Source organism: Myotis daubentonii, chromosome 11, assembly GCF_963259705.1.
Source record: "Myotis daubentonii chromosome 11, mMyoDau2.1, whole genome shotgun sequence".
NCBI lineage: Eukaryota > Metazoa > Chordata > Mammalia > Chiroptera > Vespertilionidae > Myotis > Myotis daubentonii.
This window is the reverse complement of record NC_081850.1, coordinates 56,856,201-56,870,019: the sequence shown is the minus strand read 5'-3', so window position 1 is coordinate 56,870,019 and position 13,819 is coordinate 56,856,201. Positions and strand designations below refer to the sequence as shown.

At 36.9% G+C, this 13,819-nt stretch overlaps 1 protein-coding gene across 4 annotated transcripts in view; it reads left to right on the top strand.

The window, feature by feature from the left end:
* The window catches only part of ERP44 (endoplasmic reticulum protein 44), a 67,241-nt gene that overhangs the window by 45,950 nt on the left and 7,472 nt on the right, over positions 1 to 13,819 (top strand). For all 4 annotated transcript variants that reach the window (XM_059657494.1, XM_059657495.1, XM_059657498.1 and 1 more), the window contains 4 exons: positions 27 to 84; positions 2,063 to 2,179; positions 5,872 to 5,983; positions 6,880 to 7,021. In XM_059657494.1, the coding sequence (XP_059513477.1) occupies positions 27 to 84; positions 2,063 to 2,179; positions 5,872 to 5,983; positions 6,880 to 7,021 (429 nt within the window). The remainder of the gene's footprint in view (positions 1 to 26; positions 85 to 2,062; positions 2,180 to 5,871; positions 5,984 to 6,879; positions 7,022 to 13,819) is intronic.

The window sequence follows — 13,819 nt, the reverse complement described above, 5'->3', positions numbered from 1 at the left end:
TAGTACTACTTCTCTCTTCCTATTAGGACTGTTTCAAAACCAGAAAGATACAGTGGAGACAGTATAATCTACAAACCACCAGGGGTAAGTTGCTTTTTTGTGGTATAATTTTAAATATAAAATAAATTCTTAAATTGTCATTGCCGTTTTTCACACATAACAAAAAATAGAATCTATATTTTTCAAATTTATAATTTTCATTTTAATATTTGCAGTGTTTTGACACACTGAAGTTTTTAATGTTTATGTAGTCACGTGAATGAGGTTTTTATTTAGGAAACTCATTTCTTATTCTGAATTCAGATAAGTATTTGCCTCTATTTTTTTGCAAGGGCATGTCTTTAGGAGTAGCTTACATAGTGTGCCCTTCTCTAGACTGCAGTAGAGTGTCTCACCATGTGGTTGGGTTGTAAAGAGCATGGGCTCTGGAGTGAGGCTGAGTTGTAATGTCAAATCTTCCACTTTCCTAGGAGTATAACTCTGGGGAAGTTTCTTAGTTTCTCTGTGTTTCAGTTAATTAGTAAAAGCAGCCGTGATAATAATGGTCCTGCTTTAGGGGTTACTTCAGGGATTAAATGAGTCAACATATTTAAGGCACAGTAAACCCTCCATTTTGCAGACCTTGATTTAACGGACAAAAATTCTGGTCCATATCTCCTTATGTGAAAATTAATACCCTGTTAATTTTAAAATGCTTTTAACCAAGATTTGCTTATAATTAACAGGGTTTTTAAATTGTTGTTATTAATTCACTGTTATTTTTAACAAATTTTAGTGAATAAGCCATATGTTAGAAGAAACACTGTAGTAATTTCACTGACATGAATATTATATATCTACAACTATAGTTTACATATTTAAACCCAAAAGTCACCTCGTAAACATTAGCACATGCTCACACTGCATCGCACTTGGTAATTGGTTCTGTTTTCACCTGACGTGACTTTCTGCAGCAGTTTTACAAGTGCTGGCCAGTGTCCCACCATGCATTAAGCCACACCCCAGCTGTGTGCATTTATTTACTCGCAGTGACTGGCAAATGTTAGCATTTACTAGACCAATTCAGTATAAATTTAAAATTACAGTAATACATATAGAAAACTTTTCTGTGAAATTAAACTTTCCATACATGCTTTAGTTGGTCCGACGGTTGTGGGTTATTGTTAAGCTGATTAACATACTTAATTTTAAATACACAAACGTGTCTACATAAGTAAAAATAGATAACTAATTTGTCAGTGTTTTAACATACCCATTCGGAAAACGTACTTTATTATATAATGGACTTCCAGGTTTAACAGATAGCCCTTTGCCCGAAGTTGTTATATCAAGGTTTTACTGTGCTCACAACAGTGTTTGGACATGGCAGGTTTACTCAGATAATGTTGGCTGTTATTCCATCATTTTAGGTACTTCATAAATATTGATTTTGAGTCTATATGGAAGTAGATACTATAGATCAGGGGTCCTCAAACTACGGCCCGTGGGCTACATGCGGCCCGCCGAAAACATTTGTTTTTTTACTTCAAAATAAGATATGTGCAGTGTGCATAGGAATTTGTTCATAGTTTTTTTTTAAACTATAGTCCGGCCCTCCAACGGTCTGAGGAACAGTGAACTGGCCCCCTGTTTAAAAAGTTTGAGGACCCCTGCAGTGTAGATAATAAATATTAGAGATAGCCATGCCTTAGATTTACATAGTCTTGTATTTTTCACTGGAAGTCTCCAGATTTTCTTCTAATATCTTCAACTCTAAGGATAGATAACGTAATTTTTTTAATAACTTTTTTTCACAATGCCTGCCTGCCATTGGTGAAGATACTGATAAACAGTTAATTAGCCCAAATCCAAGGAAAAGCAGAAGGCATAGGGATCACAGGGTGAATAATCACAATATTATCAGCTTTTTATTATTTATAGTCCTCTTTCTCAGAAGTTTCATGTTTTTTGCTTTTGTATCCCTTACTGATTTTCTGGGCTCATATAGACGGCTCTAGGATGCATTTTTGCTAACACAGGTTAGATTTGTTTAATACAGTATTTTCCTCTGTTTTTGTAACAGCATTCTGCTCCAGATATGGTATACTTGGGCTCTATGACAAATTTTGATGGGATTTACAATTGGATTCAAGATAAATGCGTTCCTCTTGTTCGAGAAATAACATTTGAAAATGGAGAGGTATGGGCTTTCTAATGTCGGTTATTATTTTTAATTTTTTAATTCAGATTTCTGAAAAAGCAAACTTTGTCCACTCTTACTATTTTATCACATACTTAACCTTTAATAAAAATCATACAGTCAAACATAATGACATCATAACTATTTCTGTAATACAGGCCAGTGGCTTTCACCCGGGCCATCCCAGGACTCCTCTGTTGCATTTCCTGCAATGTCAGTGGGTCATTACAGTCTTGAAAATGCCTCGGGATTCTGATAACCACCCCTGTTGGAAGATTCTTGTTTAGGGGGTGTCCTTTAGAAGCATAGTTACAATCAGTTATTTAGTGTGAATAATTCTTTGCCATCTAAAGGTTGTTCTGATTGCTTTCTATCCTAAAAGAATGAAGTCATGAAAAGCAGTGATCAGTTATCATGTAATTGATCTCAGTGATTCCATGTGTCTGAAATAAAGCAAACTTACAAAAACAAAACACAAAAGTCAGAGATCAAGGAGCATGTACAAGGGGCTAGATCTGTGAGATGCCTCTCTCTATTCTTCACTATGTTCAAAATATATTTTTCTTTTAATTTCACTCCATGTTTAAAATCCAGTCTAATCAATTTTTAGAAAACATTATCACATAGTAAACACACCCACCTAATCACCATTTAGTCAGAAGATGGCAATTCTATAAAGGAATCGGATGTTAAGTATTTTAAGTTTGCAGTTCATACAGTCTCTGTCAAAACAACTCAACTTCGCAGTGTGGCACAAACGCAGCCTCACACAATGCATAAATGTGTGGTTGTGATCCATTAAAGCTTGCTTGCTTGTGTTCTTTCTTAGCTTATTTGTCAAATGAACATCGCTGCTACTTTTCTTAGTTCTCTAGGCTTCAGGTATGCTTGGTTAAATTACATACATTTTTATTGTGTTAGCTCAATTAGTCCTCAGAGGCTCAGAAAGATTTAGTAACTTGTCACAATTATTCACCTGCTTTGGCAGGAATAGTTTGAAAAGTAGAGTTTAAAGGTATAGGCTGGAAAAATCTTAAATAGTAATACAGGAGTTCCAACTACCCCTCAATCATTTCCAGGGTGGGGAACCTTTTTTCTGCCAAGGGCCATGTGGATATTTATAACATCATTCGCTTAATATAATTCACTTAATATAAATTTATGTTGCTATGGAAAAAGCTCCTAGATTTATTGGAATTCAAATTCCGCCTGCGATTGCTTTGGCAGGGCCAGCCCAAATGCTTTCTCAGGCCTTACACAGCCCGGGCCAGACGTTCCCCACACCGGACAGTGGGGAAATGTCTGAACCTGGTTGTTTTGCTGTCTCGCTCCTGAGTCTTTTAATGCCTGCTCTGGAGAGAATATGTTGATGTGGACACGGGAAACTTAAAAATCCAAGCAGCATAAACTACCAACTGCTATGTTAATGTATGTAAATTAGTTTAGCAAAAAGATTTTTTTTTCAAACTATTAATCTACTTATTACTTTTCTCCTAATAGTTGTTAGTTCATCCATACTTTGGTTTAATAAAGTAATACTAGTATGTTATATTTGTTTTTACTTTTAACTTTCTAGCTCTTACGTTTTCTAAAAGGTGACTATTGAGTCTCCTTTCCCAAATTATATTTATTCAGAAACATTTGTGTCCTCATGTCATAGGTTGATTGTGCATTATTGCATATAAAAATCTATGAGCAAAAGAGAAGTGAAATAAGATTCTCTGTGTTTAAGGGGTTCAGTCTGGTGGTTCACTTATATAGATAATGTAATATAAAGACATGTCCCAGGCCACCTGAGGGGCACTGGGAAAATGTTCTGGGAATTCAGAGGAGAGAATTCATTTCCACTTTGGGCAGAAGTGGGGCAGAATCAGGGATGGTTTTCTAGACAAGGCTTCAGTCCAGAAAGGAAAGGGCTAAAAGAGGAGCAGAAATACTAATGGAAATAGGGAAGTGAAAGTGTATTAATATTGAGTGCTGAAGGTTGGTTAGACGTTGTAATGGAGATATTACACAGGAAGTTGGAAATCTAGACTTGGATTCTGAACTGGAACGGCATGGAGAGAGAGAGAGAAAAGGGACCAATGAGAAGTGCTGATTGGGATTGTTGAACTAGTCGAAATTGCCAAGCTAGAGCAGAGAAGTCCAAAGACAGACAGACCATGGGGAAAAGTAGCAGTGTGTGAGAGAAAGAAAACTGAGCCCAAGAGATAATGAGTGGGGAAGAGGAAACTTCAAATCAACTTACAGAAGATCAGTGTGATGCCAGGAGTCAGGGAGGAAAGATGGGAGTGACTGCTAATGAGTATGGGGTTCCTTTCTGGAGTGATGAAAATGATGTGGAATTAGGTAGTGTTGATGTTTGCAGACCTTGTAAATATAATAAAACCCACCAGTTTGAACACATTAAAATGGTGAATTTGGTGGCATGCGAGTTATATCTCAGTTTTAAAAAAAGTAAATGTGATAAGAAACTTTATACTTTATTCTGTACATGAGTGTAACAGGCTTAAACATGGAACTAGGAACCAGAAGAAAACTCTTGTCCTATAAGATGGGTTCCAGATTCAGTTTTTATAAAGTATAGGACATTTGAGCTTTCTGCTGAGGCAGTTTCTAAATTACAGAGAGACGCACAAAAGGATAGTTGATGGAAATAATTTTATTAGGCCATTCTGAACTTATCCTTATGAGTTAGAACTTAGCATTTGTTAGAGAGAATAAATGTTTAAAATCTGTCATCACGCCCTGACCGGTTTGGCTCAGTGGATAGAGCGTCGGCCTGCGGACTCAAGGGTCCCGGGTTCGATTCCAGTCAGGGGCATGTACCTTGGTTGCGGGCACATCCCCACTGGGGAGTGTGCGAGAGGCAGCCGATGGATGTTTCTCTCATCGATGTTTCTAGCGCCCTATCCCCCTCCCTTCCTCTCTGTAAAAAATCAATAAAATATATTAAAAAAAAATCTGTCATCACATTTCTCATACTATTCTCCAATGACAATGAAAAATTTAAAGCACTTTATAATTTTCAAGACGCTTTTGTGTATGTATATCCACAAGGTATATAAACACACAAATATATAGTGGTGGGTATTTTTTAATGTTGAAAATTGTGTATTGGTTGAAAACTGGCTATGTTATGGGAGTTTTGTTATTTGCTCTGAATCAAACACTTTTCAGCTCGTCTAAGTTTTTGCATACACCTTAAAATGAACATAAGTGTGCAAAATAAGATTTATTTACTGCTGGTACATTCAGTTTTTCAGTGTTATCTGTGAAGACAGTTTACCCCACCCTAAAATCTGTAGGGGAAAACATGTCTACTCCACCCTAAAATTAACATCTTGATAAAGAACCAGCAGTTTCTCCCTTGGTCAACTCATTTATCAAATGCCATGGCTTCACCCAATTCTAGCTAACAGCCCAGCCCAGCGGTTACTTTAAGGCAAGTCACTTCCTGCAGGCAAGCAGGATGAGTGGGTGAGTCCTCTGAGTGCCGGGGTACTTCAGGTATAGGAAATGTCTTTGGACTTCTCCATTAAGGCTAATGTTTATTTACACCTTTGGGCCTTATTTTTTTCCTGGGATGTTGCAATTGTTGCATGTTGGGTTGAGTTCTAAATTGTTCCTACTTAGAAAACAGCTACAAGTGGAGAGGCCTGATAATTCTCATTAAATACTTCTCTACACAGGAATTGACAGAAGAAGGACTGCCTTTTCTAATACTCTTCCACATGAAAGAAGATACAGAAAGTTTAGAAATATTCCAGAATGAAGTAGCCCGACAGTTAATAAGTGAAAAAGGTAGACAGATGAAGGTGTTTATTTTCATCTTTTCTCTTGGTTTCTTTCTCCCCAACCCCTCTCCCATTACAGCCTCAGAATTTACATGTAAACATTGGGTGGGAGGTGTAGTAGAGAGAGTATACGAAGCAGTGGCTTTTTAAAATAAACCATGGCTGTTTTAGCTCCCTAAATCAAATAGCTTGGAAAGTGGGGTCACAGGTGGACACCATCAGTTTTAGGCACTTGCTTTTAGCACATTGATACTTGCCTGGTCCCTTTCTAATAGACAGTCTCAGCTATGTTGCTGAGATAACTTACAGAGTCTGGTTAATGTTTATTTCTAAATGAAAGAAAGTGCGTTCTCTGTGGACTTCTCCAAAGCCGCAAAAACAATTTGAGATATGACCAACTTTCCCTTTGTAGTTAGAGAAGAAAATCAAGCATAATAAACTGAAGGCATTGTATAGAGCTATACCCTTATTAGTGACTTAGTAAATATTTTGGGGGTTGAATTAGATTGAAAATCAACCAGTAGGGACCAGAAGGGCTCCTTGATGAAATGAAGATGGCCTGGGGAAGACAGTTTATATGTCAGTTTCAGGAACTTGCTCTCCAGACCTGGGTAATCTGCAGAGCAGAGGAGCATCCATGCAAGAAAAATGAAAAATTCACTATAGCATTTGAATTCAGGTTGAGTTCAGATAATTTATGAGAAAATTATACTCTCTGCCCTAAGAGCTCAAATCCTACCTCCTTTCAGTGTTGAAATATTTAGGTTTTAGTTTTTGTGATCTATATTACTCTAAAGCATTTTGGTGTTTTTTTAGTATGTTACTTTTTATGAACTTGCAATCTTATGAGAATACAATCAAGAAAATTCTGATCTATCTTTCCCGATTCTTTTTCTTCTAAAGGTGCAATAAACTTCTTGCACGCGGACTGTGACAAATTTAGACATCCTCTTCTGCACATACAGAAAACCCCAGCAGATTGCCCCGTAATAGCTATTGACAGTTTTCGGCATATGTATGTGTTTGAAAACTTCAAGGATATATTGTAAGTATTCATTTTGTTGTTGTTTTTTAATTATTGATATATGTCTCAAAAATGAACTGAAAACAATTGTTTGGATATTTTAAATCTTATGATGGAACACTAATACTTTATTATTTGGATAGAAAAAGTGCTATTTTTTTTTCACTCTGAAATGTGGTATAATAATTGATTATAAGAATTAGGATATATCCCTATCAAAGGGCCAGCATTAGGTGATCCTAATCTCTGAAAGAAAATTTTTGAGAAATTAGTTCTGATTGAGTTTGGTCTTTGCACATCAAGGTAAGCAGAATATAATTCTAGGTCAGGTTAAAGGAATTGGTAATATTGCTGCTTATGTGTGACCGTGTCTAGCAAGCATACTAGAGGTACTTAAGACCCAGAAGATGGCTATGACTAGGCATTTCTAAGAGCATAAAGCTATCAACTTTTGAAAGGACAGAGAAGCTTTCTGACTCTTCTCAGCTATTTGTTGTATTAGTAAACATAAATCTTGTAACTACCACAGATATTAAATTTTTATCAATTTCTGAGATTTAAATACAATGGTAAAAGTGGAGATGTTTCTTCATATATGAAAAATTTAAGCAATACTATGGTATTAATTCAAATTAGATCTTTTAAAATTCATTTACCTTTTTATGTCCAAAGATTAAATTGCACATTTAGAGGATGATTTGCAGTCCTATTTCAGAGTGAATTATCTTGCTCACTTCTACATATTTCAATAGAGATGTGGTTGTTTGATAGAAGAGTCTCAGTCCTAACATGTAGGAGGCCCAGAATTGAGTCCTGCCTTTGGCAAGTCAGTTAACTCCGTCTTGTTTCTTTACTTAAAATATGGTTGATGGTACAACCTACCCAGTGAGATTGTTACAAAAATTAATGTGTTCTAAGACATAAAGTACTAACAAACATTAGTTGTTTTTACTTTACATACATTCAAAAGAATACCATTTAGCCTATTAACTCATTAAATATCCAGGTCTTCTGTATGTCAGTCAATTTATAACATAAACCAATCTTTTAGTTTACTAAGACTAGATCCCTGCCCTCAAAGAATTCCCAATGAAGTAGAGAAAGGAAACAAGTAGGGTAACAGATAGTTGTCTTATGATGTGATAAGTACTCTGACAGAGTTCAACAGAGAGGTACCTGTTCTAAGATTTCTGGAGATGTTAATGCCTAAGATAAGTCCTACAGGTCTATAGACGTTTAACATGGAGGTGAGAAGGAATCAGGTTTGGAGAAAGGGCACATTGGTAGAAACAAATAGAGTCTGTTGGCTGAATGTGAGTGGAGGGAGGAGGAAGGACCAGGTCAAGGGAAATAAGCAGGGGCTAGCTTCTGAAAGCCCTTATAAGCTGTACTATGGAAGTTGACATTGTCTTAAAAACTATGAGGAGCCATTGAAGGGTTTTAATTAGGGGATTATTTTTTAAAGAGTATTCAGGATGCAAACTGGAAAATAGGTTAGAGGGGGTCAAAGTAGAATCTAGGAGAGACTGTTTAGTAATCCAGGACAGTTGATGATAACCAGTAGGTGATTCTTGAGTGAATGAATTACCTAAATAAATTCTGTCAGTAGCATTAAAACTAGAGAGACATTTTGTAGGTGGAATAGGAAGACTTGGTATATTAGTAAATGGGGGAGGGGAGGCCAGCCCTAATGGCCAGGAATCTAACTTAGACAGCTAATTGGGTTGTGTTGCCATTTAAATGAGCTTGGGAATTCAGTGGAGGAGCACCTTGTGGTAAAGGTAATGAGTTCCTTTTCTTGGTATATTGAATTTGAGGTGCCTGTGGGCTACAAAGAGTGTCCAGTAGGGAGTTTACATGGCTCTGAGATTCAACAGTGAGTTGAGATAAGGGCTGGGGAACACATGAGGATATAGCGAAGTTGTAGAAACAGATGAGCTGACCCAGAACAGGACTGAGAATGGAACCCTGAATGATACCAACATTTAAAGGGAGGACAGCAGAAGGAACATGAGCAAAAGATTAAGAAGGAGAAGGAATCAAAGGGGGGAAAAAAAAACCCAGAAAGGAGTCATATGCTAATTGAGGGAGGAGCAATTCTAACAAAAGGAATGCACAACCAGAAGGATGAAGCATCTGTTAGATTTGATAAAAAAAAATGAACAAATAAAAAACTCACTGTATTCCAAAGAATAGAATAGTGTGGTGAGGAAATGAAGATTTGACATTAAAATTCTTGCAAGAAGCTAGCTTCTAAAGAGGAAGGAAAATAAGGAAATAGCTGGAGAGACACATAGGATGAAGTAAAGTTTTATCTTTTCTTTTTCTCCCCCCTTTGGATACAAGAAATCGTGATTAAATTTTTGTGGGATAGAATTAAAAGGATAGAGGAGTTATTGAAGAGATAGGGGCAAAAGGACTAATTGATAAAACATTGACTGTTGGGCTAAATGGAAATTCTTAGCTGGTTGGGTGCCATCTTCCTCTCACTTCCTGAAGCTGCAAGCTCAAACTAAGAGAATGAGACATTTAGGGGAGAGGGTTGTTCCGGTGGCAGGGCTCACTGCAGGAGCTTCCAGATAGCGTGGCTGTGGGGGGCATTGCAGTGCTGCCTTACTCAGGTCATTTAAATGAAGTTTTATCAGCACACTTCCCTATCTTTAATAGTGGGTAAATGCTGGGTTGTTTCCATACCTCTTCCTTTTCACTGGAAACTTACAGCCCTACTCAAAGTTTCAAGTTAATGGAAGTTAACAGGATGCTGACTGAAAGGTTAGGTTTACTGATTGGTACCCAACTACAGGGTGGGGCGAAAGTAATGAGTATGCAAAACACAGTTTATTCATGTATTATATTTATTGTGTTATTTTCCATATGAACAACTGTAAACCTACTTTTGCCCCACCATGTTGGCTTTTATTCCCAGGAATGTTGTTCCGCCTCCAGGGAAACCTGTGAGGAATTCCATCTTGGCTGTCGTATTTTCTCCAGCCAGATTTAAAACACATTAGCACTTCCTTTTCTTTCTTTTTTAAAAAAATATATTTTATTGATTTCAGAGAGGGAAGGAGAGGGACAAAGAGATAGAAGCATCAATGATAAGAGTCATTGATCTGCTGCCTCCTGCATCCCACACTAGGCACACTGGGGATCGAGCCCAAAATCCGGGCATGTGCCCTTGATTGGAATTGAACTCCCCTTCAGTCCGCAGGCCGACACTCTATACCAGTGATGGTGAACCTTTTGAGCTCAGTGTGTCAAAATTTTGAAAAACCCTAACTTAACTCTGGTGCCGTGTCACATATAGAAATATTCATAATTTTTTTTTTATATTTGCAAACATAGTAAAAAAAGATTTATATTTTTGATATTTATTTTATGTATTTAAATGCCATTTAACAAAGAAAAATCAACCAAAAAATATGTATAAAATGAACAAAAACAATGTACATTATGAAAAAATAATAATAAAAACAATGATAATCAAATGGTATGAAAACTAGAAATTAGTGACTTTTTTGGTGCTGAAGTTTGTCTGCTAATTCTTCGATTGCAGGTTCATACTTGGTGCACTTCAAGGCCAAGCAAGTGCCACTAATTTCATCTGTTAGCCGGTTTCTTATGTTCGTTTTAATATTATTTAATGCTGAGAACAAAGTCTCACAAAAATATGTTGATGAAAAAATTGTTGCCATAACCGGTTTGGCTCAGTGGATAGAACTTCGGCCTGCGGACTGAAGGGTCCCGGGTTTGATTCTGGTCAAGGGCATGTACCTTGGTTGTGGGCACATCCCCAGTAGGGGGTGTGCAGGAGGCAGCTAATCGATGTTTCTCTCTCATTGATGTTTCTAACTCTCTATCCTTCTTCCTTCCTCTCTGTAAAAAAATCAATAAAATATATTTTTAAAAAAATTGTTAGCAAAGCCATCGCTAGATTTTTTATGTCGCTAAAAGTGTCAGGTACTCTGTTCCAAGCACTCAAAATTTCTTGTTCGTAGTTGCACTCTTCTTCATTATTCAAACGATTTCGTTCCAGATTTTCAAGTTTCGACCTTAAGTCGACAAACACATGGGTCCAAATGCTACCTTGAAAATCTGCAAGTTGCATCTCTAAATCATCAATTTGCATCCATTGGAAATCCTTTAATTCCAAAGTAGTGTAAACAACTACATCCGGATACTTAGTTATTTTAATGGTCTGTTCTAGGCTTCTAAATTGGTCAAATCTTTCGCTGAACTGTTCAAATAACGAGTTTACTATATTCTGGTACATAAGTATGGACTCCATTACACTCATAGTGGCCTTCTCGAAACACTTTTTTATCCGAGGAAAATACTTACAAGTTTTAGTTTCAATATCTCGCTTGAAAATTTTAAGTTTACTTTCAAAAGATTTGATGTATCCTAACATAATGTCAATACTTTTGCCAAAACCTTGTAATTTTAAGTTCAGTTCATTCATATGAACAGAGAGATCTGTAAAAAACATCAAATTGCTGACCCACTTATGATCATTGATCTGAGGAAAGTTTGCCAGATCCTTCTTCTCAATAAATACCGTAATTTCTTCAAAGCACTCCACAAATCGCTCAAGTACTTTACCTCGACTCAGCCATCTCACATTATTGAACATCAGTTGTCCACTGTAGGTTGAATCAACTTCCTGTAAAAGTGTAGAAAATTCTCGCTTGTGAAGGGGTCGAGAAGCTATAAAATTCACAATTTTTGTTACAACTGACATTAAATCATTCAATTCTGAGAATCCCGATTTGGCACACAACACCTCCTGATGGATAATGCAATGAAAAGGTACAAGTGGATGTCTAATAGCTTCCATAAACAATTTCAGGAATCCCACATTTTTTCCCCACCATATTTGGTTCCCCATCTGTGTCGTGACTGACACAATTTTAGAGATATCAATGTTTAGGTCACTGAATGTTTTTATAACAACCTTACCTATTTCGTTTCCTGATGTACTTATTGGCACTGATTCTAACCTTATCAACTCTTCTCTCATGGTAAGACCATCAGAATATCTAGCAATAATGGCCAAGGAGCATTTGATGTGACATCAGTAGTTTCATCTAGAGAAATCGAAAAATATTTACAACTATTTAAGTCTTTTTTTAATTGATGTTGTACGTTTTTGTTAAGATCTATTATTCTGCCTTTGATAGTATTTCTACTGAGTGGTAACTCAGAAATTCTTTTAATATCATCATCTTTATTTTTCATATCGTGAAATAGAGCTGGTGCACATCTTAGAAATGTTTCCTTAATAAATTCTCCGTCACTGAGGGCTTTTCCATGCTGAGCTATGGAGTGAGCAATACAGTAACTTACTTGCTGATGTTAAATTTGTAGAGCATCTTACAAATTTAATGATGGAATTTGATTGACTTTTATAGAGGTGTAGCTGCCTAGAAATGTATTCCTCCTTTCATCGATACTTTTTTTCAAGAGCTGACAATGATTAGTTTCAGAATATCTCTTTACATTCCACGTTCTGCTTACTACCGTTTCATTACACAGTATGCACAATGATCTGTTGTTTCTCTCGACAATCCCGTACATCTCGGTCCATATGTCTTGAAAGGGTCGGCTACTGCTACTTCCACTTCCTTTATCATTCAGTCTTTATTTTTTTGATTCTCCATCACAAGGCTGCAAAAATAAATATAAATCACGGCATTTTTTATAAAAGGTTGATAGTTTTCTTACCTATTAACTTTTTGCAGTGTTGTTGCACTGACTCCTAGTGCAAAACAGTTCAAAGATAGTATGTATAACCAACAAATATATGGCGCTGTAATCAATTATCCGACACGCAGAATGTCTCGTCAAGCACTGTTGCACTGTATATCTTTTTCTTCTAACCCTCCCACTCCTGTCTCCTAACGAACATGACGATCAAGTGCGTCCGTTTGCCGAATGCACCCTAACTCCCAGGAAGCTTACCCGAGGCACATGTTGACAATAACGAGGCCGTTTCCAGAATTGGGCATTTTGTCACTCGAGTAAAAATAAAATGTCATGAGTAAAGATTAATCTCTTTATAGTGCAATTCTTATATTAATTTCAATATTGGAACAATGTATCTTGGATGTTTTCACTATGTATCTTTGCTATGCAACACCGCTGTACCTGTTTACATCCGGTTTTAGAATTGCGTTATTGATCATGAGTAACGTGAATAATAATATTACTCGAATGAGGCCCAACTCTGGCCGTTGCGAGAGACAAATACTTGAATTATGCAATTTTTTGTCTCTGTCGATGCGTGTCACCCAAAATGAGTTCGTGTGTCACCTCTGACACATGTGTCATAGGTTCGCCATCACTGCTCTATACACTGAGCCAAACCAGCTGGGGCACACTTGAGCACTTCTGATTCCACTTTGGTGTCTATCAGAGAAGCCATATCACAAAGTGGTTGTATTTACCACATGACCCAGTCCCCCTCCTCATCCATCAGCTGGCAGCATTGTACCTAAGAAGAAACTGAGCCAGTAAGATTCTCCAAAGAAATCTGGAACTGGGAAATGTTCCTCTCCCATCCTGCAAGTAATTAGTCCTATGGGTAGGAAGGAGATAAGAGAAGTGACTATATTTGAAGCTCTTTGAAACAAATTACTTCTTTCATTTCTCCCTTAGGTGCCTGATTTTCCTTCTAGGCACTGTTCCCACTAATATTTTTTAACTGTAAGGAGGCACATGCTGTGTGAACTACAAACTGAGCCTATGTGAATAGATGTTAGTGTTAAAAATCAAATAAAACATGCAGCAAAGTGAATCTGACACATTTAATGGTTTGCA